Here is a 27,713-nt window from a genome sequence, read left to right on the forward strand (position 1 = left end):
GGCATTCAGATTCTGGATATATTTTGAAGGCAGAGCCTGAAGGCTTTCTCAAATCATGTAATATCACAGGGTACCCATTCTGCAAACTCGTGATTTTAGCTCTATCTGGAATATCCAGTTAACTTTAAGCTAGTTAATGTCTTAACAAAAATTCTAACAAATGCTTAGAAAATAGGGCTTAAGATTAACACCTGTAACAGCAGAGCTACTAGTTCCTATCATGACTTCATCACTTGCTAGCTCTCTCAGTGACCAATAAGCTCGAAAGTGAGGTAATAATCATACCTATTTCTTAAATTAAGGATGAAGTAAAATGACAACACTGAAAGTTCTTAGCACAGAGTATGACCCTCCACATCTGCAATGGTAGGGGTGGGGAACAACACATACCACAAAGTAATTCAATCCAGTTACAAAAGAAATGTCACAAAGCCGTCTAGGGTGTATGTGACTGCATGCGTGTAAGATCACTCTGCCTTCTTACCTGAAAGATGCCACCATCTGATTATAGGAGAAATACTGGTGATAATCATGGTGGATGGAGTGACCACATGGCTCAGCATTGGCTCTGCGAGTGTACTGGTGCCCATAAAACCTAAGTTCAAGGTATTTTGCAAATGACATGGACCAGGACTCATTGGAAAGAGCAACAACTGGTGTTACCTGAAATTCATATAAATCATTTGTTATATAATCACATACTGAGAATCTTTTTTAAAAAATAATTTATTTTCTTTTCTAGTACAAATCTAATATATTCTGAATGAAGAAAACTGGAAAAAGAAATGTTTATAAGTGGCTAGAGTTAGGGACGGCTGGGGGAGCAGTATCACTGGTAATCCCACCCCACCAGTATCAATATGCTAGTATATTTACTTTCTATGTATGTTTATGTATATTTATATGTATGTATATATGTACATATATATGTAAATGAATACATAGGAGGTACCCAGACAGTGTATTTATAAATAAAAAGCCCTTCCTATAATTAGTTTCTTGTATTATTTTTACTTAGCAATGTCTCCTACGTATTTTCCCACATAAGATACTCTCATACAACTTGATTTTTAATAGCCATAGAGTATGCCATTATATGGACATCTAACCAATCCTTACTGACATGCTTTCAAGATATTACAAGTTTTTCTCTATTCTAATGATGCTCTGATGAACTTTCTTGTGTGTGTGTGTGTGTGTGTGTGTGTAATTACTTACAAATATCCACAATTATTTCCTTGGAATAAATTAAGGAAAGTAGGAATTGGTAGGCCAAAGAGCATGAACATTTATGCAGTCTTTGATACTTTTTGCCACATTGTCTTCTATAACTGGGGTACTGGGAAGTGCCTGGGTGGCGCAGTGGGTTGTGTCTGCCTTCGGCTCAGCTAGATCCTGGGATCGAGTCCCACGTGAGGCTCCCTGCTCAGTTGGGAGTGTGCTTCTCCCTCTTCCTCTGCCCTAACCCCCCACCCCCACCATTTGCATTCCCTCTCTCTCTCAAGTAAATAAAATCTTAAAGGAAAAAAAAACTGGTGTATTCGTTTACACAATCTCTAACAATACCTGAGACTATCAATTTCCCCACTTTCTTACCAACCTCAGGAATTATAAACCTTTAAAATGTAATTTCTTAAAAACAAAACAAAACTACACTTACTGGTTTTCTTTTTTCTTTTTTTTTTTTAAAGATTTTATTTATTTATTTGACAGAGAGAGAGATGACAAGTAGGCAGAGCAGCAGGCAGAGAGAGAGGAGGAAGCAGGCTCCCCACTGAGCAGAGAGCCCGATGTGGCGCTCGATCCCAGGACCCCGGGATCATGACCTGAGCCGAAGGCAAAGGCTTTAACCCACTGGGCCACCCAGGCGCGGGGGTTTTCTTAACAGGCACTTACTGGTTTTCTTAACAGTTCTCGGACTACTGAGCAAAATCTATTTGCACAAGTCTACTGGTCATTTCTGTTAAATTGCTTTGTTATGCCTTTTGCCCTTTTTCTATTATCATGCCTTACAGAAATTTAATACTAAGTATATTACTAGTTGGTCATATTATAAGTTTTTTGACACATGGAAGTTTTTTTCATTTTTGTGTAACAAAAACTGTTTGCCTTTTCCTTTCTAACATAACCCCAAAGGCAAAAGTCTTGTTTTAAAATAAAGTACATACACCAAGGCATGTAAGATATACAAATCTAATTTAAGTTATTCATTTAATTCACTGCTCGATCTAGAGAAGTTCATATATTCCACAACAAAATATTACCCGCTGTCTAAAAGGAACAAAAGGCCTATAAGAACAAGTATAAAAAGATAGATAATTACAAGAAATTATTTCATGGCTGTCTGCTTGCTACTGCAGAATGAACAGACTTTGATTTTACATTCCTCAACCACTGACATTGATACAGGTCACACTATTATTTCATCTGTAATTCTCATATTTGCCTTCCAAAAGCACTCTCCAAAATAAGTAAATGAAGTTATTAAACTTGGCATACATTCACTGCAAACAATTTGGATAAAAAGTAAATATTAAAAGCATAATATTGTCACCAAGTACTTCCTCTAGAGTGAAAAAAGAAAAGTACACACAGGAAATAAAACACATGGTCTTTTTCTCAAGAGATCAAATTTTTAAATTTAATATTTTCGTGTGTGTGTTCCAAAATTCATTGTTTATGCACCACACCCAGTGCTCCATGCAATACATGCCCTCAAGAGATCAATTGAAACATGGTCTCAGCTATATCTCTTAAGATAGGAATGTTGATATAGGCTCGCTCAGACACAAACATCCTAGAGCGCTATCATTGTTGTGCTACAAGTCTGCCTCCCCCACTAAAGGACAGGAGCGATGCCCAGGCCCTCACATAGTCCCCAGCACACAGACAGTGCTGAATAAATAAACATAACTGAAGATTGTCAAGATATAATCTCTGTAATTTTACTGAACAAGGTATCTGTCTGTTACCTAATGACTGATAAATTCTAAAATGGAAACTTCAAGAAATAAACACTAAATGCAACACCCAGCCCTGGGAGGTAAAATAGAAAAGAGCTCAATTACGAATAAACCCAAAATAACACAGACCACCCCTTCCAAAAAGAACTATACAAATAAAGAAGTAAATGATGTTGTATGCAATACTATAGCAACAGGGCATATTTACCTGTTTGCAGATTCTGCACCAGGAATAGGTAAGAATTGTATGCTGATATCCAGGCACTGGAGAATCCAGCTCCTTCAGGATTATCTGCACGCAGCCTTGGCCATGGACAAAGCGCCGAATATGATGCACCATGGGGGTGTCACAGAACATGCTAGGACACTGGTAAGAAGGCCTTCGACCAAAAGAAGTCCTCACATTAACCATGAAACCAGAAGCAATGCAGAATGGACACTGGCTAATTAGAACCACTGTCCAGAAAGTACAGTATTTTCTCTAGAGCAATATTGGTGACCGGTGGACGATCAGAGCAGGGTATCACCCACATTGCTTGGTGCCTATAGCTGAGCATCCTGTCTTCTCCTGCGGCTCAGTGATAGCTTCCACTTATTAAGCACCTTCTATGTGCTTAGCATTTTGAAAACATCAATTCATTTTACCTATGGAAATCCATGATACTTCAGGAGCTTGTTATTCCCTGTATGGGGGGGGTGGTAAAAATTACTCTTTATCATGTAAATGGCAGGTGATAGCACTAAGACTTAAACCAAGGTCTAGCTGATCTCTATGCTTCTCCTGCCTCTCATTTTAATCATTGTAAAAACGGACATCCTTAAAAAAAGTCTTAGGGATCACAGCATAATTAGACACTCAAAGATCTGAGGAATGAACTAGATAAGACATTCCGGGGTTGAATATGAAATTACTTCTTTGTATGGTATACTCTGACATGTGGTATTATAGAAGAGGCCACATAATACTCCAACTCATGCTCATGTTTTGGGTTGAAATTCTGGGCATCAGAAAAGCATACATGGAATATAAGGAGAAAATTTGTTCTTACCTGAAACAGTATCTCTCTAAAAATATTCCTAATGTAAGATCATTCTTTCCATAAAATTCCATCGTTACAATCCTAGAAGAAGACAACATTTCTTAGGAGCTTGTATGTCATAAGAACCACACAGCCAGGACACTTCATGAGACTACAAATGGACTACCTGTTAAATATGCCTACAATGTAGTGTATTAAAGTTGGCAATATTCCACTTTTCTTATAGAACAGGGTTAACTTCATCAGATAAAACAGTTTTGACTAGCCACAATGTATCTCCTTACCCACTCCCAGTCCATTAGTATCTTATCAAACTATATCAGAATGTATAAACAATAATAATAAATGACTGAAACAGATGTGAGCCAGGAAGTTTCCTTTACAAAGCCGTTATATCCTATCACCATAAAATAGAACTCCTATCTCCTGTCCTCTGGTCCACACCTTTACTGAGCACAGAAAAGAGCAGCTCCTATCCTTCCAGGAGAGCCAATTCCTGATGTTATGCCTAACTTATGAATGCCCATAAATAAGAGAATTTGGCTATATACAGCACTGTTAAATTATTCAAGCCTTGGCCTAAGGAGTCCATAAATTCCCACAGAAAACTCCTATGGGCTCCTCAGCCCCAAGTCAGTCTGCTAGAGCTATACACACTAGAAGAATGATCTCACTGGTAGAAATAAAGTGTTTCTGGAGTCCACAGTTAAAATACAGAACACATTTTATCACAGAAACAGTGCTCCAAGAACAAGTTTTTTTAAAATTAAAGTACATAGTACTTTTAAAACTAAAGATAAACTATGTAATAAGTAGTCTTTTGTGACTATTATATCATTTTAAACAAATAGTTTATGATACTATAAGATGTTTTTCTATCAGTGTACTTATAATTAAGTTTTAGAAAAACCCATTAATAAGGCCAAAGACTCGCTACTTTTATGAAAGTGATGCCTCACAGAAAACCTGCGTATGTTGTACACTATTATCACAATGATTAAAATTAGTTTTTATAGGGGTGCCTGGCTGGCTCAGTCAGAGGAGTGTGCAACTCCTTATCTCTGGGGTTGTAAGTTCGAGCCCCATGTTGGGTGTTGAGATTACTTAAAAATAAAAAAATCTTTTTTTTTTTTTAAAGCAAACTAGCTTTTACGTATCAGCTTTCTCATTTTTATACATACAAACTTTCTTCCACCCCTCACATCCTTTTCCCTCTTACTCAAGGTACTTCTCATTTACTCCTTACCCATGAACAAATACAAATTCCGTATTTAGTTCACAAGTTTAAAAGTTCTATCAATTCGTATACATTCCATGTACCTAAACACAGATTCTAACGGCTGAAATGTTTTCTTAAGTTGCTGGGATTCTGTTGTTAAATACAGTGCAACAGGGCAAGAGGAAAAGACTCCTACCAAGGACTGACGCAGGCACTGGGGGCGTTGCTGGACTGGGCCGAGGAGCTGCTGAAGAGCACACACAGTCTCTGGTGGTTCACGGGGCTCAGACAGTCCACCTACAGGAGAAGGAGCGGATGAGCACCCAGAAGCCGCCCCACACTCCAACCCCAAGGCATGCTAATGCCCAACATATGCCCCTCGATTTGCCTCCCACCATCACTGTGAGCGTGCCAGGGAAGACTGAAAACTGCTAGAAACTAAATATGAGGAAGAGGAGCAGTTCATTTTTGAGACAGAACAATCCAAAAAGTTTAAGTTAATTTAAAAATACAAACAGATGTCTAAATAGCTTGTTTTCCTAAATACTCCTTATTACTTACAAAACCGCATTAAATTACTTTGGAAGTAAACAGTTAATGAACTAGATCCATATGAAACGATCTGAACTGACGACTGGATATAACATCAATCTGAGAAATCCACATTCTCAGGGATTTACTTATTTGTACTTTATATCTGTTCTTGGTCATTACAAAGGCAACATTTGCTCTCTGCTGAAAATAAAACAGTACAGAGGTAAATGAAGAAGTTCCAGAAATACATAAAGCCTCTCCTCCTTTGATGCTACCCCACCTCCCAGAGTGGTAACTTTGACCCTGTGATTAAAAACCATGCATTCTCGGGGCGCCTGGGTGGCTCAGTGGGTTAAAGCCTCTGCCTTCAGCTCAGGTCATGATCCCGAGTCCTGAGATCGAGTCCCGCATCGGGCTCTCCGCTCAGCAGGGAACCTGCTTCCCCCTCTCTCTCTGCCTGCCTCTCTGCCTACTTGTGATCTGTCAAATAAATAAATAAAAATCTTTAAAAAAAAAAAAAACATGCATTCTCTTTGAGTTCACATGCATTTATACACAAAAACACCCACATAAGAATACACAGGTGATTTCGTTTTTCTAAGAATGAGAGGATGCTACATACAACACTACTTGTTTTTTAACACTTGAAAATATATCATGGGCTCTATCTGGGTGATTCAATGAGATCTAACTCATCCTTTTACTGCAAACAACTAGAAACAAGGCTTCAGCAAATCTCCTTGTACATATATTCCTACAAAATGTAAGCATTCCTATATAAAATGCTTGCTTATTTCGGCAGAATAGGTTATAAAAGATTGGAATCCTGGACCATAGGTACATACATCTACATGGAAATAAAAATGGATCTCATCACTTTCCATAAATTTATATAAATGTATATAAACACCAATTTATACACAATTTATTATAGGTTTTTTCCACACCACATTAACCATGACTCTTATCACTTTCCTTTTTTGCCAATCTCACAAACACTAGTGTACCATACAGAAAACGGTGTTCCATTATTATTTAGTACTTCCCCAACTCTGGGTGAAAATAGGCAACTTTTTATTTGTTCTATTAAACAATTTCATATCCTGATTTAGAGATGGATTTTTTCATTAGTTTTATTACAAACACTACTAATAATGTGTCCATAAGCAAATCTTCCTTCATTTCCCCTCAATTTGTGTTTAAAAAGAGTAAGGGCACTATCATCGTTAAATAACGTGAAGTGTTTTATGCTAAATAAATATTTCTGACATTTTCTAAAAACACATCCATTTTCTGCAGGAACCTCCTGTCTTGCTCCCTCTCACAAGCTTATTAAAACGATCAAGGACGCATCACACCACACCCAAGTCAGCCTGCCACGGATTTTACCTAGCTCCACCCTTCCGCCTACCGCAAAGCTCTTCTTCCCATACTTGACTGCGAGCTCAGCGTGAAAAGTTCAAAACCCAGTTTCATTACTTGATACTCCTACTTCATATCTAAAGCAATACATAAACCAGCTGACTCAAGGCCAAAAAAAAAAAAAAAAAAAGGTACAGGAAGAAATATTTACTAAATCTGAAATCTGTCATATTTGTGTGTTTTTTTTTAAACATGCCACAGCACAGTTTTTCAACAGGTTCTAAACGTGCACCCGAAGTGGCCTCACCTTTGTGGACCACACCGCGTCATTCGGAATCAACCCCTTCTCTTCATCACCCTCAATTCTGCTTCCTGATCTGCCGCTTGCTGTACCAGGTACTTCCTTTGAATAAGCAAAAGGGTCTGCATTTTTTTGCTGAATTCTTCCTCCTCTGGCCCGGTAATCAGCCAGCATCCTACCCAAACTCTGGCTATCCCCAAGATGCTCCGCAATCCTAGTGCTCACTAGCTCGTGCGAGGGCAAGACCTGAATAGACCTGGCCTGAACGCTCCCATTCATGCCCTGGAGGCCGGAGAGATCCCTGAGCAGCTGCTTCTTCCGTCTGCTCTCCATTTCCTTGAACTCTTTATTGAGGAGAGGAGACCAGTACACCTGCTCGGCAAAATAATCTCGGGTAGAGCATCTCATCCCCTTTTCAGTCAGAAGGAAGGGCTCCCGGAATGTGATTACTGGGGAGATACAGAGGATCACGTCTTTCAATTCCTGTTTAAAGGCCAAAGAATAAGTCTTTCGTTTATCTTCAGAAGAGGTAACCTCCTCGGTCACATACAATCCAGTGTCGTCCTGTAAAGGGTCTCTAAAGGTTCTCATCGGGCTTTTGGGATCCTGTAGCTCATCCGCGTGCTGCAAGGGCTCCGGCTGCTCCATGCCCAGGGCATCCTGCGGGTCGTCCACGTGGAGCGGCAACAGTGACTCCGGGACCGATGGAAAGAGGGCACAGGGGATACCTGCCGTGCAAGCTGTCGAGGCATACTCTTGATGCTTCAAAGAGGCAGCATCCTGGGTCACGCTTTTATTTTCCTGGTCGCCCTTCTCAAACACGGTCCTCGGTTCTAGCAAACTGCCGTCCTCGGAGGGCAGAAGCTCTGCCGGGAAGTCGGGCTCCCGGGTGCGGGGACTTCCGCTGAATGGCTCCTGTGCAGTCCCTTCATCCTCCCGCCCCTCGATCAGAGAATGGAAGGAAGGGTTCTGTGTTAACGTAGGAGGCATAGCAAACTCATCCATGAGGAAGGAGATTTCTAGTTGCGAATGGTAAGCTACACAGATCATAAATATTAGGATTTCCTTAACTCGAGCCAGCTCATAATCAGAGCCCCCTCTAAGCTTGATCGTGCAACCCAGGTGCTGTGGACAGCCTTCAAAAAACATCAGTGTTTTGGTTTGCTCTACAAATAAACATAAAAAGTTTAAGAAGACTTAGGTGGCAATCCGCTAAGACCAGACAGAATTAATTCATTATCCTAACCTCAATAAGAGAAAAAACTCTAAGTAAGACCACAGTTGCCAATACTCATCTAACCACTGCTCACGGATACTAGCATTGTAACTAGTTATTATTAACAGAGAGTAGATATTAGTAGGACAAAATAAACACTATAATACTAATGAGTTTACTCATTCCTCTTGTCCTCGATCTCAGGTGAATCTATGCTAAAGATCACTCACCACTAGGTAACTGAAACATCTGCATATAAAATTTGTGACAGGTGCCCAGGTGGGGTTTTGTAAGCAGCTGGTCCATCGACATTACTAAATCACCTTGGGTCATCCGACTGATTCGTTCTAAAACTTGCTAGAACACAGAAAAACATTATATTACAAAATTAGAGAAAAATAAAATTCTTAGTAAATTTTTTCTGGAAAATTAATATTAAAAAATAAACGTCATCATTTCCTTAATTTTAATTACATAATTAAATTATATAATTTTCTTAATTTTAATTATATAACAATTCTTTTGCTTCTAGATTAGACTACAAGTAGTTGCCTAGCGATCAATAGGTACCCACGAAAACAAACCAGATTCATATTAATAACATTATAAAAGGTATTTAAGCATCATGTATTGGCACAGAATACTGAGGAGGGAAGGGTAAAACTTCCTAGAATTGGCCTCTATTCTGAAGAGGGTAACTTTTCAAGAGAGAACATTTTCTACTTGTACAATTCCCTGAAAAAAATGAAAGCTCAACAAGGACTACTTATTAACTAATATCTATTATACCTTTGGTCTTGTAAATAACTATAATGAGCACTATATAATTAATTACACTTTCTTCCAACCTGAGGTTCTCCAGTCTTAGATAATGAAATGGCTGTTGTGGCTACTGTCCTACTTTCAATATACGGAATAGCAAATAGATAATCAAAGATCCCTGCATATCAATCATGCATACATATAAATTTAAAAACTGAGATTTTAAAAAATGATATAAAAATAGAAAAATAAGAACACTCACTGATTTTACATTAATGACCAAAGTAATGCCATGTTCTAATAACATGTCTTGGGCAATCCGAGATACTGTTTTTTCAACTAGAACCAAGGTGGGTCGAACATCAACTATTCGCTGAACATAATTCTTCAAGAATTCCCTTTCCTGAGGAAAAAAAACCATCAAAACTATTACAGCTGGTACAATTCAAGATCTAGAGATATTAAAATATCAGGATAGTTTGACAATTAATATAATCTAAGCCTAAATTCTCTTCATCCATAAATAAGTCCAGAAGCAAGTCACTTCAAACAAAACCTAGAGTTTTATTCATAATTCTAAACTGTTGGTTATGCTAAAAAGAATTTCGGGGAAACTTTATTTTCTGACTTACTAATCGTACTTTGATTTTCAGTTCTTAGTAACTTGTACTATGAAAGTCAAGAATCCAATTAGCTTGCTCTCAGATGTTAAAAAAATATAAAAATAATAATAATAAATTTAAAAAATCTAACAGCCCAACACCCCAATGAAAGCAATTTCTACTTTTTTAATTATAGATTTCCCATTATGTTCTGAAAGTAACCAGAGTAGCTTTTCTTTGGCTATCTAAATAAACAACTCTAACGATGCTATTTCTGCTTCCTCCTCATCTCAATCTCCCAGCAGATCATATTCTACCCAGAACAGCCGGAGTTAAAGATCTAAAACACAAAGCTTAATACAATGGCTTGACAAAGGCTTATTTTCAAAGCAAATAAATACGTTAAGTAATGACCAGAATTAAAATAATACAAATCACGGGGCGCCTGGGTGGCTCATTTGGTTAAGCAACTGCCTCTGGCTCAGGTCATGATCCTGGAGCCTGGATCAGGTCTGCATCAGGCTCTCTGCTCAGCAGGGAGTCTGCATCTCCCTTTGACCTTCCCCTTCTCGTGCTCTGGCTCTCATTCTCTCTCAAATAAATAAATAAAATCTTAAACAAAAAAACAGTAATACAAATCACTAACTTTTTCCATAAAATTTCTGGGCTCCACACAGGAGGACACCTGAATGTGTGAGCACGTCTGTCACTTCTGCTCCACCCACCCAAAGTGTGTTCCGGGCAAGTCTGTATTCACGACGAGTGTCACCAGCAGTGGAAGAGCCTATTCCTGCAATGAACCTGCCAGGATGGAGTGTATTTCTACCTTTCTCTGTTTTATTGACAAAAACTGGACATTTTCAAAATCTCCCATTATTAACAAAATAGATTTTTTTCCCTTGAAATGTGTTAATTTCCTACTCTACCTATTACATGGCAACTGAACATTTTATTTTATTTACAAATATTTTATTTATTTGACAGAGAGCTAGACAGCACAAGTAGGCAGAGTGGCAGGCAGAGGGAGAGGGATAGGCGGGCTCTCCACTGAGCTGGGAGCCCAATGCAGGGCTCGATCGCAGGACCCTGGGATCATGAGCTGAGCCAAAAGCAGCTGCCCAACCGACCGGCCACCCAGGTGCCCCCTAACAGCATTTTAAATGATGTTATTTTTGCAGCTTCAAAAGTATACCTAGAAGACGTTGATTTTTTTTTTAATCTCTGGGCTTTGGCACAGGAATGGCAAATACACTTCCTCTCAGTCGCAACTATAAACAACTGCCATGACTGAACACGAAGCACCGTGTTCCAAAGGGAGCCTGGTCCAGGCCCAGCAAGGAAAGGGTAAGGAAAGAGTAGGCCATGAGCCCGGAGCAGGGCAGGGGCAGACCAACAGCGCGAGCAGTGTCAGCTTTGTGAAGACTCTGTGAAGCCACCAGCTGCTTATCTCCTTGCCCTTTGCTTCTCCTTCTCCTGATTCCAGGCAAACTTTGTTTATTGTGCTGTGCTTTACTGTGCCTTGCAGATACTGCATTTCTTACAAACTTGAAGGTTTGTGGCAACCCTGTGTCAAACAGGTCCACTGGCACCATTTTTCCAACAGCACTTGCTCACTTCATATCTGCATCACATTTTGGTAATTCTCATAGTTTTTTACACTTTTCCATTATTATTATATTTGTTATGGTAATCTGTAATCAGGGATTATGAACAACCCCCTGAAACCTTAGATGATGGCTAGCACTTCTTAGCAATAAAGTATTTCTAAATTAAGGTGTGTGTGTGTGTGTGTGTGTGTGTGTGTGTGTGTGTATAATTCTATTTGCATACTTATTGGACTACAGTACAGCGTTACCATAACTTTTATATGCATCAGGAGATGAACAGATCATTTGATGAACTTTATTGCAATACTAGCTTTACTGCAGTGGTCTGGAACCAAACCTGCAATCTCTGAGGTATGCCTGTATCTACCAAAATTTCTGCTGCTTCTTTGGTTATTCCACACTGAGTGGACCAAAAAAAAAAAAAAAAAAAGAGAGAGAGAGAGAGAGAGAGAACTCAAATCAGCTGATACTTTCTATCAATTCAAACTAAAAACTTTCATAGGGCAGGTGTTTAAGGTTTAAAAAACTATGTCTCAAAGCACAATGTATTTTAACTTATAGCAAATTAAATCATGTTTCTTAAATACATGTTTGCCCACAGCACATTTCTCTAACACAAACAGACTTCAGTCCACTAACCTAATTTCAGGAATGGAGTTACAATAGAGTGGATAAATTTAAATATACTTTTCTATAAACACTAACCTGTGGATTTCAGTAATCCAGTTCATCCAAGACCTGCAATTTCATACATTTTAACAAATCCATTCAGGATAAGCCTTACAATCAACACAGTTGTGATCTAATCCTATAAAAGTCTTCCAATGATACCTTCAGTGAGATTAAGAGAACTCCCAGCATCAAAAAATCTGAGACTCCAAAAACAGTAATTTTGTTTTTCCCTATTCCTGATATCAATTCACCACTGAGAAGTCATGGTAAATCAGAGCTATCAGGGATGGTAATGATCTAGTCAAAACCTGATTTTTGTTATACATAGCTGAATTCCAAGAGGAAACAACCCCAAGTAACAAAGCAGAATTCAAAAAAAACACAACTAAGTTTCTTCTGTTGCTTTTCTATGAATTCAGTACAAAAGTGACTGTTCCTACCACTCTCAGAAAATTGTCACCTATGGATATTCAAGTAATGCTTTTCCTACATATTTCTGGAACTGAATATAAGCGTTTCTGCTATAACATGATAAGACACATTCCTGAAAACCTCCTATTTTGAACAACTGCAAATGAAAATGCATAGCGTTTAGGGGAGAAAGGCAGTTGGGGCAAAAAACTTTCTAAACCAATGCAACTTCATATCCAGCCCACTAGCAAAAATAAAAGTCAGTACCCTGAGAGAGAACCTGGACAGCCCACACAGGTGGCTCAGCACAGCTGGAGGCTGCCTCAAGGGAATTTAAAATGTACAAAAGCAACTACAACGGTACAACCGGAAATGGAGCTCTGAGCAGTGGGGCCACTGAGAGCCATCCAGGCAGGGCTGGGGGTGCATCTCTCTGGGGTGAGAGCACTTCCAGCAAAAAGCACTTTTAGTTTCTTAAAACAGAGCCAAAAGGGTTCCAGCCTGTGTAGCAGCTGAGCTGAGGCTAAGGATTAGAATCCTCTGCAGCTCTTCTGGGTCCCTTAGTTAAGAAAAATCATACAGAAACACAATTTCCATCGGATATTACACCCCTTAACCAACCATGTAAAAGGTAACTGGCAGTCCAGAAACATGTGTTTTAGTAGGACAGACTCTATTAAAAACTAGGCATTGCCACTGGGGATCTGCTAAGTTAGAAAAATCCTTAAAGTAAATCAATAACCCAAGTGGGCAGAGAGGCCAGAATTTAGAGTTTCCCTTTTTCTTCCACATATTCCCCAAAAGTCGTACGTTCCCTTTAACAACTCTGAAACTCTAAAATAAGGAATGACAGAGGTTTTGATAAGCTTCCGAAGTAATACATAAAAGATGTCTTTTATAATAATTTTTTAAGTGAAACAAAAGCCATCAAGTTTCTTTCCCTGCCAAATAAAACCAGCTGGAATGAGTTATGAGTCTGCGAGCCCTACAGTACACAAAGACCCCTGCAGATCACTGTTTCAGTCAGAAGTCCTTACCTGAAGCACAATAGGATCAATGCAAGTAAATTTAGTTTCTTCTCTGTAGAGATACTCGATGGAACACTTCAACAGAAGAATTTTGGGATTTTTAATACAAGAATTCATCTACAAAACATAAAATTTGTTAAAAGCTTTTTAAAGCCTGCACTTTACAGACCTCCTCTAATCATATCTTTAAAGTTATATTGTTTATAATTCTTTCTAAATAGACTATCTCCTTATATTTGTACTGAAATACTCTCATGTAGTTCTTTTGCAGTATTCTTATATATTTTTTCAAAACAAATTGCTCAGAGTGAAGCAGACTTCCTCAAAAATTGGCTTTGCTTCACTTAATTCTATTTTAACCTAATCCTCTACACTCTTTAAAGATTTTTGGTTTGGGGGGGGTTCCTAATATTGCAAGAAAAGGTATCAAGCCCTGGGTATGGAAGAAAAGGGCTTAAAGACAGGATTCCTCATGAACTCGTAAAGATCAGCAACTTTGAAAGCATAATTTACCCTTTCTAAAATTCAAGAAGGAAAAAGGAGGGAGAAAAGAATGAAAACATTTCCTGAATAGATTCTAAGCAGTGATAAATTGGGAAGCCAAACCAAGTAACAAGAACTCAAAAAGGAAAACCTTAAAGTATCCAGAAGGGCAGACTCAGACAAAAATCCTAACCATATAACTAAAGCCACAAGCCCAACAGCCCAGACCCTGCAATGGAAGTTCAGAGTGACCGTGCTTATACACTCTGAACTGGCAAATGGCTTTAAAGCAGTGAATGCAGCATTTGGGGAACTATGCTTGGGGATTTTTGTTCTTAGCAACTACAAATTAAAGACTATCTCTAAACATGGGCAGTGAAGCAAGACAGTCATTCATGCATATGTTTCTACCACTCCCACATACAATTTTCAACTCTAAAGAAAAGCTCAACATACTCTCCTCTTAATTCAATAGAGATCATTTAATTTGGCTTAAATTACTACCTTGATGGGTAACGTGCCTGTTTTAATAAGATTCTATGCAGAAATACTGACATTGGATCAAATCCAAGCATAGTTTTATTTATCAATGATCACTGACAATTTTCAGGAGGCTTCATGCCTTACAAAAAAAGGAATTAGTCTCTGCTTAGAGAAGAGTGAAAACAGGACTGTAGTTCGCCCATCAGGTTGCTCACACTAGAAATCTACCTAAGCTCTCACTGTAACCAAATCAGTATCTCTGGAGGTGGGGGGTCAGGGTATCTCTATTTGCAGTGAGTTCCTGGAGGGATTCAGGAGCACAGCAAGTTCGAAAGCACTGCTAGATTGATGGTTTTTCCAAATGTGATGACCAATGACACTGGGAACACATGCAGTGCCTACTTTAAAAGCAGCCCCACGTTTCCCTTAGCCTCACACTCCCACACCCTTATAATGAATGAGAATTTCTAGGGGTTGGGCTTAGGAATCCGTGTATTTAACAAGGTCCACAGGGGACTCTGATGTACCATGCACTTTAAAAATCAGTGGACTTCAGAATAAAGATCAAGCCCCTAAATGGGACACAAAGCCCCTTGCCTGCTTCCTCCGGCCTCATCTCCTTTCTCATCTTGCACCTTAGGATCTCAGAGATTCCTTAATACACCAGGTTATTTCACCCCATTCCTTTGTGCTAGGGCTAGAAAGAGGCCTCAGGCCTGAAGGCAAAGATAGGTGAGAAGGATAAGAGAACACCAGTGACAGTGCTACCGCTCAGCCCTAGAAGAAAGAACAAAGCTTTAAAATGCTAGGCTTCTGGAAGGACTCCCGTCTATTAGAGAAACCTTGTCTCCCTAAGATGTACCCTAAGATGTAACCAGTACCCTATCATTCTGTCTGGAAGCCTGACCTATCCTCTTCCTTCCTTCTCATCTCACAAATTCGTATTATCCAAATCCTAATCATCATCAGCCCTGAAGACCTTACCCGAACTTCCAAAATTTCACTTCTAGAGCAGACACTGCTAACTGCTCCTTGCTATCCACTCTCCTTCTCTCCTATGGTTAGGGCACCCCAACTCGTTGGCTTGGTACAAGTCATAGTTTGCTGAACTTCACTGTTGAACAGATCACATTACCTTTTTATGTGCAATATTTTTGGTACAAACAAATCCATTGACAACCACAGAATCAAACTTCTTTCCACCTGGAATCTAATGAAACAAGAAAACAAAACTCAATGCTACATTATTAGAATCCAGTCAGATGGATGCTATTATTTATTTCCATTTTTTTTTTAATTTTAACTATTATGTAATCAAATCAGAACAGAAAGTTCCAGGATATAATTCTTCCCTTCAACCAATAATTACTGAAGTCTAGCATGACTATTTTTCCACCTCCCACTCTCTACGGTCTTATCTGGTACTCTAAAATACCCATATGACTGACCAAATGGGCAATTAAAACCATTACTGAATCAAACGTCACAGGCAAAAAATACATATAGGACTCCACTATCTAAATAAGGCAATTATCCACTGCTTTTTCTTAGAACAGTAACAGTAATCTGTGGGAAGAGGTCTTCTCATAGATGATGTGTCAAGAAAAAGGAAGCAAAAAAGAAGAAACTACCATTGGTTTGTTTCCCAATTCCATGCCCAACTCACCCCCTTCCATTCATTTCTCACTTCCTATGGGTGGCTTCTATGACCCATAAGTGCACTGCTAACAAAGAGCAGACAGAGGGGCACCTGGGTGGCTCAGTGGGTTAAAGCCTCTGCCTTAGGCTCAGGTCATGATCCCAGTGTCCTGGGATCGAGCCCCACATCGGGCTCTCCGCTCCGCAGGGAGCCTGCTTCCTCCTCTCTCTCTCTCTGCCTGCCTCTCTCTGCCTACTTGTGATCTCTGTCTGTCAAATAAATAAATAAAAAATCTTTAAAAAAAAAAAAAAAAAAAGAGCAGACAGATAAGCCCCCCCCCCTTACTTAGAACCCCTTTTCGATTACCATTAGGAAACAAATTACTACCAGGCCCATGCCATCAGTTCCAAGCACTAGAAAAGCATTAGCAGAGCTCACTTTTTTAATATGGACAAACTGACGGATATCCATGTCATCGTCCCGGTTCTTGACATCAGGTCGGACTGTCTGAACAACCTGGCAGACCAGTGATACGATGATGTCCCTCCAAGATGGTGACAATGACTCATTATGGAGCAACTGTTGGAGTAGTGCCATCATGTGGTTATGATTAGCTGAACTATAAAAATGTCAGAAGAAAGAAGTTTGCAATTATTACTGCCAGAGACAGTAATTCTGAAGATGCAATAAGCAGTCTACAAAGAAATAAGCATAGGAATTATGGCTCAAAGACAAGATCTTCTTAAGCCGATCTTATTTCATCTGTACCTTAATGATTTTATACACGAATGAAATCTGTGAGTATCTTCAATTAAGATAACCCCTTTAATTCAACGAAATTTTAACACATAAATTACAATTGGGACAGACAATCACAGTTTAGGACTCTTGTTTTATAAGAAATTTCATCAGAACAGGCTTTATTTCCTAAATAATCTTAGTATTTTTGACTTCATGAGGAAGAACAACTACTCATATGCCCATCAAGTCACTGAAAATTATAAAAATGGAAGATTAACATCAAAAAGCTCACTGCCTTACAGCAACCTCTCCATGGCTTGTTTCTCTCCATTCTCCTCCCTCAGCAGCTCCAGGTTGTTATGATGCCAGCCCAAAGGTGTGAAAGGGAGCTCTTTGGATTTCTCCTCAACTCGACGATTAAATAAGGATTCTAAGTGTAAAATAAGAAATCATACTTTACCACTTCACCATTATGTTTTATGCCATGTTCTTAATAGATTCAGAAAGCACTGATGTGTCTTTTTAAGTTTTTAAACTCGGTCAATTCAAATTGTTGGTATAAAAAGGCAAGGACATGTGTAAATACACCAAAAAATTAAGTATGAGTTTGATTACCAATATTCACAACCATCAAAATCAGAGACAGAACAGGGAAAAGCCAATTCACATAAGTAACTAGGACTCTCAAGCCTATAATTATAAATATAGCTTCTGAAAAAAAAAGAGATTTTTACAGTCCTTTTACTTCACTAGGGACACTAAAAAATAAGGGGGCTGACTTTCCCTGTAAAATCACAAACTGAAAACTGCATTCAACAGAACTCCGCCGGCAGAACGACATGTGACAATGTGGGTGCAGAACTTTAAAGAGGAAAGCTCAGTCCTGATACGTATGAGCGAGTACACAACAGTGTAGACAGTCTATTCTGATAATTCTTTATAGTGTTTCTTTCTCAATATTAGAACAAAGGCCGTTTTTAAAGCAAAACCTCTACAAATCAAACCCAGCAATGAACTATAAAGAAATATTAAAACATAACAATTTACATAAAATTTTATAAAATACTTAAGTTTTTAAAAAGAATGAAAATGCATCTAGACAAAAAACAGATTATATCAAAAGCTTTGCAAAAAGGAGGGACGACTGGATGGCTCAGTCGGCTGAGCATCTGCCTTTGACTCAGGTCATGATCCCAGGGTCCTGCAATCTAGCCCCGCATCGGGCTCCCTGCTCGGCGGCAAGTCTGCTTCTTTCTCCCACTCGCCCTCTGTGTGTGTGCTCTCTCTCTCTATAGCTCTCATTCTCTCTCAAATAAATAAAATCTTTAAAAAAAAAAAAAAAGCTTTGCAAAAAGGATGCTCACTATATAATTACTGAAAAATGTGACTGAATAAATGGAAAAAAGCGGGAAATGCTTACAAAAATTCTCTAATCTATCCCCCTCTTAAAGCAAACCAAACAAACAAAAAAACTTTCAGCTAAACAGTCCAGCACTACAAAGCATGTGTCCACAATACGAGGTACAAAAAAATTATACATTTTAATTATGTAAACAGCTGGCCTATATAAACTTCTAGTTGAGCCAGATGTTCAGAGATTAATTTAGAAACACTGCTAAGTTATGAAAACTTAACTGAGGTCTAAGCTGTGGAGTATTATGAACTACTTAAGAACATCCTTACTCCACAGTAAGCTAAGGAGGGAGGTGTCAGAAAAGGCTGTCTTCTTCTATAGTGTCTTGTCCCCAAGGAATCAATCGGCAAAGTTAGTTCTTTATCTCTTCTCCCCATTTCTCTTTCCAATTCCACAGGGCAGGCAGCGTCTCCCTGGGGGCTTCTGGACAAGTTTCAGAATCCTTGATGATATATATATCAATACTTAATTTTATATTCATGATTTGGAAAGCATTAAACTATGCCTTTCAAAGAATAAAATTTAAATTCTATAAAAGCTTTTAAACAGTTGCTTTTCAGATCAGAGATCTTCTTTCGAACCAAGTCCAAATTTATATTCTTCATTCCCAACATCCTCCGAGTTACTATACATATAAAAACTGTGTTCCCATAGTACTAAAATAACCGAATTTATTTTCAGTACTTGTTAGGTGCCCAACAATATGCAAAGCCCTAAGTATACCCTCACAAGTAAGACGCACTGTCCCATGTACAGCTTTTGATAGAATTACCTTTGATGAAGGCGTCACTTATCGAGAGTTGTTGTCCTCCATTGTCAGAAATCAAATACTCTGCATACCAGGGAGAGAGCAGAGGAGGAAGAAAAGGAGAGACTTATGACTGCAACATGCCAGCGTAATTATACAGAGAACACACCTACACACAAAGTATGACTCATACTAAACCCAACACTGCCCAGCCAACTGAAGAGAGTTTTAGACTAAAATGCATCATTATCCTTAATCCATACACTTCAAACCAGACTTAATAGACTTGAATAATAACAACAGAACCTTGAAGCAGTCATGTCAGATAATCCTTAACAGACTGCTTTTCCCTTATCAAAGCTGAGCCAGTGTATGAAAATTGAGGTCTTCAGTAATTTAGGCATGACAAGCCTAAAAATCTACATTATTTTTCTCATGTATAACAGTACGATTTCACAAATAACTCTGTCTATATACAAAATAGTTTATAGAGAAGCCACCTGAAAAAACAGATAGGTTTTTTTTTTCAAATTTCAGACTATATGCTATAAAGCAAATTAATACAGAAGTGATACTGGCAGGGAATAAAGATTTAACTCATCAGGATTTTTATGTGCTTTCGAATTAGGGTTTTTCAAAATTCTAACCAAACACTGCCAAATAGTTTCCATAACTGAACACGGGCTGTGTTCGTTTAGAATTTTAGAATATTACTTTTCTCACAAGTGAAACTTATTCTTTACTTCCCCATGAACTTTTCTTTGCATCTGTGACCAAGCGTAACTCAAGTGAGGTTCTTTCTACTATGCAAACGAAACCACAATGTATTTTAAGCCTTTTAAAATAAAGGTTCTCCAAAAAATTCTTCCCAAGTAGAATTCACTCATATAACAAATGAGCTTCAGAAGCTGCTGTTTATATGCCAATATGCTCATCCTTTGAACAAAAGCAGAGAAAAAGTTGTACATTAGAAATTCAAAGTATACGATGCCAAATACAATAAATCATGTATGTGGACAAATAAAAACAGATGTTGTACCTTTTTCCCACAACTCCTGCACAGAAATGAATAATGCCAATCTGTTTGTTCAACCAACCTATTGGCTTTACAAGCTTTACTTTTCATACTAAAGATTAAGTGTGTGTGTGTGTGTGTGTGTGTGTAAAATGATTTTGAGACATACAGAAAATCCTATATCCCCTTCACCTACATTTAACAATTGTTAACGTTCCATATCTGATTTCTCTCTACATATATGTATGGATTTTCCCTAATCATTTGAAGTTACACACATCATGACCCTTGACCACTAACACTTCAGCATACATCTCTTAAAAATGAGGACATTCTTCTGTATAGCCACAATACCATTTACAAACTTAAGAAAATGGACCATGTCTTCCAAAAAAAAAAAAAAAGAAAAAAAAGAAACTGACAATGTCTTAATATGATGAAATTCGTGCATATTCTTCAAATTTATCTAACTGTCCCCAAAATGCTTTAATAAATTTTTTGCCTCAAACCTGGATCCAATCAGGTTCATATGCTGATTTCCTTTATTCTCTTTTGGTCCAAAGCAAACCTCCTACCTTTTTACTTTGGCAGGATACTGAATTTTAAAAGAACCCAGGCCAAATGTCCTGTGGAATGTCCCATTTTTCTCAAGTCAGTTGGATTGTTTCCATTTGGTGCTGTTTAACTTGCTCCTATAGCTTTTCCTACACATGGGAAGTTAGATCTAGAAGCTTACAAAAACTATATGATTCTCACTTTTCTAGGTTCTACTCATTAACTTAATCAAGAATGGTTCAGAATCCTGCTTGTAACACACAACAAAATGTATTTTAGTTGTACAAGTCTCTAAGTTTTACCAATAGTGAAAAACTAATCAAGCAAGAAGATCGCAATGTTCCAGTTTTACAAGTTTATGAAAATGTGGGGATTGCTTGCATAAGATAAAAACACCAGATTTTTAAAAAAATACAGATATGTCAATCAATTCTCGAAATCCAAATTTCCTCAGCCCTGGAAGATAAAGGATGAATCCTAAGAAAATATTTCATAAATATTACCTTTAACTTTCAGGAAAAGATAAGAACCACCCATTCCCATCTACACTCTAAAAGGAAGGAAAACCAGAGGAAGAGGGTATATTACTACTCTTTCGCCTCACTACCAGTTGGCTCTGACAATCTTTATTTTCTGGTAATCAGTGTTAATGTTAACTACAATGCAGAAAAAATACATTATTGTACTTCAAATTCACAAGAAAAACAGAAGAAGAACCATTCTTTTTAGTATGCTAAAAAGGAGAGAACTGTGAAAGCCAGAAACATTCATTAAGGGATTCAGAAAGGCCTTAGATTTTAGAGTCTCTCGGTCGCACAGGAACTGTATGCCCTACAGCATAACCTATGAGCATGCCTTTCCTGTTCCTACCAGGTTACCCCTTGAACATTTGGCACAACCATTACACAAAGTACATGTTATATTAACAGTGACATCACGAAGTTCTAACATTCGCCAAAGACACGAATAACCTCTCTATGTGTGCTTTTTGTAGACTCACAGAAACTCCAGAACCTGTGCTTTTAAAAGGTAGATGTAACTACTGCCTGTAACTTCCTCCTTAACATATTTCAAGTGTGAAATTGTCCTCTTTGTCCACAAGGTTACTGAGACCATCAAATGTCTTATTGACATAAAAGACAACAGTCTCTACCACAGTCTCCTTAGCTGACAATCTCATACCACCATGAAAGAAGGAAATGGGATTGTTGTGGAAAGATTTAATTTTAGTTAACCAACACCAGTGCCCAGTCACCACCAATCCCTTTTCTAAATACCACAGGACATCCTCTTAATTTTTTTCTACAATTTTACCAACTTCCAAAGTCAAATCAACAACCTATTTTTTACAAAATTTTACTGCCTCTGTCACTATGATCATCTGAACCCCTTCCTTTTCTTTTTAATTCTCCAAAGATAACAAACTCTGGCCCCAAGATCACAGCTCTAAATTCTTTCAATAATCTGGTATGTATTTTGCCTGCACCTGGCAAAAGACTTATTTAAAATAATCAGGTATTCTCTAACTTCTCTTCATCATCTTGGACTTTACTTTCCTTTTAGCCATATACATTCTTTCCTGATAAAATTATCTTGATGGGGGCGAGGAGGAGAAGCTTCAGTTAATATTATATATCACCTTCCCCATATTATTGCCCTGATTTTCTTTCTTTGAACCACAATTTTAAAAATCTTCTCTGAGATGTTCTTGGCATTTACTCCATCCATCAGTGCAATCTGGACTTCTGCTATCCTGTCATTTTTATTTTTTTTAAGTGCTGGCCCCTCTTTCGGATTCATCCTCCTATGAAAGTTACCTCTCCCAACTTCTATAGACAATCTTTTTAATGGGCTGAGAGCAGGGACACCTCGGTGGCTAAGCTGGTTAAAGCCTCTGCCTTCGGCTCAAGTCATGATCCCAGGGTCCTGGGATTGAGTTCCGCATCTGGCTCCTTGCTCAGCGGGAAGCCTGCTTCTCCCTCTGCCTGCAGCTCCCCCTTCCTATGCTCTCTCTGTCTGTCTAAAAAATAAATAAAATCTCTCTAAAAAGTAAACAAAGGGTTAAGAGCAGAGAGGTTGCAGAAGAGTCACTGTGATTCTTTTTTTTCAACTGTGGATGCTTCCCCTTTAATTTTCCTTAGGGATACAATTTGAGATCGTACTGTACAAATGTCAGTATTGAAGCTCTCTGTTCCATTCCTCTCCCAATATTAGGAAGTCAAGCACCCTTAAGCAAATTGTCTGACTGTGCTCAGCAGTCCGTCTTTTGCTATTATAAATACTATGATGACAGGTTACTTTCTTCACAGTTTTCATAATTTCCTAATCTTCCAAGACATAAAATCATCATGTCAAAAATGTATTTCACGATCTACTTTCAGCAAAACGAAACTGCACTGCCAACACATGTGTCCAAAGGATGTCCTCCCTCATAACAGATGCCACCTCTGACCCATATCTGTCACTTCTATTACAAAAGCATCACCCAGTATGCTCCAGGGAACCAGACTATAGTTCATCTCACCCAAGTGTCACGTCTACTCCACTGTCCTTTCGTACTCACCCATGTTCTCCACCAAGCTTACAATTTGTTTTGAGGATTCCCATAAAGATACGTATCTTACTCATGGTTCAACACTAGGCAAGCCTACTCTTTTACTGCATCCTCTCTAAATTTCTCTTTTTTAATAAGATATACCTTTTTATTATAACTCTTTTTGTTGTTTCAATTTTTTATTTAAATTCCAATTAATTAACATATAGTATAATTTCAGGAGTAGAATTTAGTGATCATCATTTACATGTAACACCCAGTGCTCATCACAAGTGCTCTGCCTAATACCCATTCCCCACTTAGCTCATCCCCTGCCCACCTCCCCTTCAGCACCCCTCAGGTTGTTCTCTATACTTATGTCTGTTTTATGGTTTGCCTCTCTCTTCCCCCCCAACCATTACTGTAACCCTTAAAAGCTTTTTTACCACATCTTGAGGATAATGGTTACTACCAACAGCCATTAAAAATTTGTTATAGAAATGGGAGCTTGTTCCAAATTATTTTAGAATAGATGTTTAGGTTCAAAAGCTTCTCTTTTCTGACCATATTTTTAGACTCAAAATAGGAAGTAGCAAGGAAATCAGACAAGCATTTCCAATCTAAGGAAAGAATTCAACTTCAGAGGGCTGTTAAAAATCCAAATTCAGGTGAAATCATGGAATAAATGGTCTCATCTTTATAATGATTTTTTAGTTACTAGAACATAATGAAATCTCACAATTACTTACTTACTTATATATTTTTCATTTATTTTCTTTTACATAATGCCTCTTTAGGGCTAAAATTTAATTTGGCTGTTAGTTATATCCAACAGGGTAAACCTCAAAATCCATTTTTAAAAAACATTTCATATATGATCTTGCTGATATGTGAAATTCGAGAAACAAGACAGAGGATCATAGGGGAAAAGAGGAAAAAATGAAACAAGAAGAAACCAGAGAGGGAGACAAACCATAAGAGACTTATAATCTCAGGAAACAAACTGAGGGTTGCTGGAGGGGAGGGAGGAGGGAGGGATGGGGTTGTTGGGTGATGGACATTGGGGAGGGTGTGTGCTATGGTGTGTGCTGTGAATTGTGTAAGACTGATGATTCACAGACCTGTACCTCTGAAACAAATAACACATTATATGTTAATTTAAAAATGACATAAAATGAAAATACAAAAATAAAAAGCATCTCATTTTTTATATACTGCTGTATTAGATTTTGGTAATGATTTATCTTATTTTCCCTTTTATACCAAATGTCTTCTGAATATGGCCATTATTATTTTTGAGTCAGTAGAATAGACCCTCATATAAGACAACTAAAAATAACAAATTCACTTTGTATTACTCAGAGGAGAAATCTTTTTTTTTAAATACAGCACATACATCACAAGCATATTTTTTTTGCTGGACAAAAGAATGATATTTTATTTATTAACAACAGAAAATATAACTAACTACTGCATGGCCTGGGAATACGTGTGAGAGTCTGATCGACACGATCCTTCCGGGCAGACAAACATCTGTGAGAAGCTTCATCATGGCTAGAAACCATGCAAAAAATACAATGATATCAGGAAAGAAATGTGCATCTTCAGTCTGTTCTTTCCATAGCAAACATTTTAAATCATAGTAGAAAGATGTTTTGTATTGTGTGTTTCCCCCTAATACAGTTCGAGCACCTAAAAAGGTTTAGTGAAATACTATATTACTGGTTAATAGCATAAGCAAATAGGCTTTAAAATGTTAGATAAAGAAAGAGAAATGAATAGAGCAGAACATCCATGTTATAAATGCAAAGAAACACCACCTTGGAAGTTGCACATTATGCTAAGGGAAGAGCAGTAGTAGTAGATCCTTTTAAAGATGTAGTTCCTTTTAAAGACTACAAGCTTTAAATTGGGTGTGGTGGTACTGAGGGAGAAAACGAGAAATAAAAGGAACCAACCAAAAAAAGTGTGGGGAGGCGGTGTGGGGACAACGAGAAAGGGGGAACAAAACCCACACTGAATCCCTTCCGCCACATGGGACAGGGGAAGCCAGGAAAATAGGCTGGCATGAGATCGTGTGGCCCAGCTCTCCAGCCTGTGCCCGGATTCCAGATGGTGACTACCTCCTACCTTTTTGGTCAGCAGGGTGAGGGGGCACATGTGGGTACTTGGAGGGCTTCTTGATATGGAAGTTCACGTTGTCCAGCTCCACGTTCAGGCTGATGGAAGCGGCTGAGTCACTGTCCACTGTGGACTGGAAGCTGCTGACTGATGTGCGCTTGCTAGGACTGGCAGAATCTTTTAGTGTCAGGGAGGGGAAAGAAATATAGGGAGAGGAGGGGAGTAAAAATGGGTTTCATCAGGGTATTGGAGGAAAGGAGAAAAATGTTCTTTTAATAGACAAGGCCAATGTGCAATACCAAAATGGATACAGTATTTTCATGTACTTCTGTGGAGACTTAATAAAAATTGGAACACATTAAATATATGATGAATTTTTAAGATGGAGAAATCTATTGGAGGTTCTGCAGAGAGAGAGTCTGATATCATAGTGAAGAGGTGAGAAAGTTGTCTGCTGCGATATTATTAGCTCAGAGTTATTTTTAAGCTGCTGCAAACTAGAGACTATGGCAAAATCTGAAAACGCCAGTAGCCTAACAAGTTGGTTTCTTAAGAAAATACTGTATCTAGAACAAAGATTGCTATCAGATGTTTACATTTAGTTGGTGCCATAAAACTTAAAGTCGATTGTTTCAACTAAACAAACAAGACACTCATTTATCATACATACACAGTAATGAGTCACAAAAATCAAAATATTAGAAAGTTTAAACTCACTAGTCAAATTATCGTCACCTTCTTCAGCTATCTGTTCCGTGTCACTGTCATCGAACTTTATGTCTTTAAACCAGGATGGCTCAGAGTGTCCTTCCACAGAGTTCACTGAGTCACTGTCTGGAGAAGGGGTCTCGGAGAATTCTGTACTCTAGTAAGATCAAGACAAGATCCAAGTAATTCACATTCAGTAGCAACTTTTGATGGCAACACTACAAATAAACTCAAGCCCAATATTTCTACAAAGCTAACCACTGAATAAATTTACATAAAAATAAGCTAACTGATAGAAACTAAGTAAACCAGCATTAATGTTGATAATTCCACTCTAATCATTATAATTGTCACTAATCAGTAGGTTTAGGCAGCTTAATATGAGCAAAACATAATACGCAGATTTTACAGTGTTTCATTTCATGCTTTTTAGTCCTGAGAGTAAACCTGGCTCAGAATTTATTCTAATCCTGTGCCAACACTAGGACACATTCTGGAAAACAACTGTTAGATTTTAACAAACAACACCACACCAGTCTTCTTGGTCATTTGTCTTTTCTAACCTTTGAGTTTCCACTTTAGTTCACAAAGGTATTCCTAAACATTATATATATATATTTAACGTAAACCAAAAGTGAAAGCTTATCTTTTTAAAAAGTTCTATTTTAAATCATTTCTATTCCCTAATTAAAGGAAAAAGATATATACATCATCATTGTTTTATCACTGCTATACAATTTAATACTGGTAATGTGTCAAAATCTACTGCATCGGTGATACTTTTTCTATCATTTTATTATGTATACTCTCTCTTAGTCCTGAAAACACAGACATAGTGAAACTGAAAACCATTAAAGGTAAATGACAGGCAACTATATCACCACAAGGTCCAGCTTCAGAAAAGTCAAACGCACTGGAAACTGTCTGATTCCAACAGGTTTTTCATCACCCCTACCAACCAAGTAAAAATGTTTGTAACTTTCAAACAACAGGGAAAATGTATCTCTAATTCAACGACTATTTATTCCCACCGATGAAGACAAGACTTCCCAACTCATCAGCGATGACACGGAAAACTACCTGCAGTGGTCTGTACAGCGCGTACTCATCCCTGAAAAGCTGGTCGTGATGACTGACGCAATCCAGCCAACGTCCGTCGACCATTGCTTGTCCGATGGCTATAGCTTGTGCCCTGAATGAAGACCAACAAAAATAAAAACTAAAAAGTCAGAGTAATTTCACAGGCACAAGATGAGACGCAAATGGAATTTTCTTCCATTTTAACCAGCTGGAATTACAAATGGTCGGTCAATAGGTGAGGGGTAAAACAAGTGAGACTTGAAGCTGAATTGAAAGATTTTGCCAGATACCAGGTAAAGGAGAAGCTGCTGGTAAGGCAGTCCTAGCAAAACCTAATTTTACTTACAACAAACATGTAAGAAGTGCTCAGTACATGCATATCTCTGTCCTCACTATAGTAAAACAAAATGGTGAAACTAGCATGGCTCCTGCCCTCAAGGAGCTTATGGTCTTGGTAAGACAATACCAAATATTAC

The 27,713-nt window shown here is 38.1% G+C and overlaps 1 protein-coding gene across 8 annotated transcripts in view; it reads right to left on the reverse strand.

The window, feature by feature from the left end:
* PIKFYVE (phosphoinositide kinase, FYVE-type zinc finger containing) overlaps window positions 1-27,713 on the reverse strand; it is a 74,161-nt gene that overhangs the window by 21,088 nt on the left and 25,360 nt on the right. For 6 of the 8 annotated variants that reach the window (XM_032859936.1, XM_032859938.1, XM_032859934.1 and 3 more), the window contains 15 exons: window positions 27,238-27,349; window positions 26,167-26,314; window positions 25,459-25,626; window positions 19,250-19,309; window positions 17,364-17,493; window positions 16,761-16,941; window positions 15,819-15,893; window positions 13,727-13,834; window positions 9,660-9,800; window positions 8,866-8,992; window positions 7,426-8,585; window positions 5,419-5,519; window positions 4,013-4,084; window positions 3,172-3,343; window positions 485-663 (listed from right to left, as the gene is read on the reverse strand). In XM_032859936.1, the coding sequence (XP_032715827.1) occupies window positions 485-663; window positions 3,172-3,343; window positions 4,013-4,084; window positions 5,419-5,519; window positions 7,426-8,585; window positions 8,866-8,992; window positions 9,660-9,800; window positions 13,727-13,834; window positions 15,819-15,893; window positions 16,761-16,941; window positions 17,364-17,493; window positions 19,250-19,309; window positions 25,459-25,626; window positions 26,167-26,314; window positions 27,238-27,349 (2,934 nt within the window). Of the gene's footprint in view, window positions 1-484; window positions 664-3,171; window positions 3,344-4,012; window positions 4,085-5,418; window positions 5,520-7,425; window positions 8,586-8,865; window positions 8,993-9,659; window positions 9,801-13,726; window positions 13,835-15,818; window positions 15,894-16,760; window positions 16,942-17,363; window positions 17,494-19,249; window positions 19,310-25,447; window positions 25,627-26,166; window positions 26,315-27,237; window positions 27,350-27,713 lie in introns of those variants that run through there. The other 2 variants (XM_032859939.1, XM_032859942.1) reach the window with 2 other exon arrangements.

This window comes from Lontra canadensis, unplaced genomic scaffold, assembly GCF_010015895.1.
Source record: "Lontra canadensis isolate GAN:19392208 unplaced genomic scaffold, GSC_riverotter_1.0 scaffold18, whole genome shotgun sequence".
NCBI lineage: Eukaryota > Metazoa > Chordata > Mammalia > Carnivora > Mustelidae > Lontra > Lontra canadensis.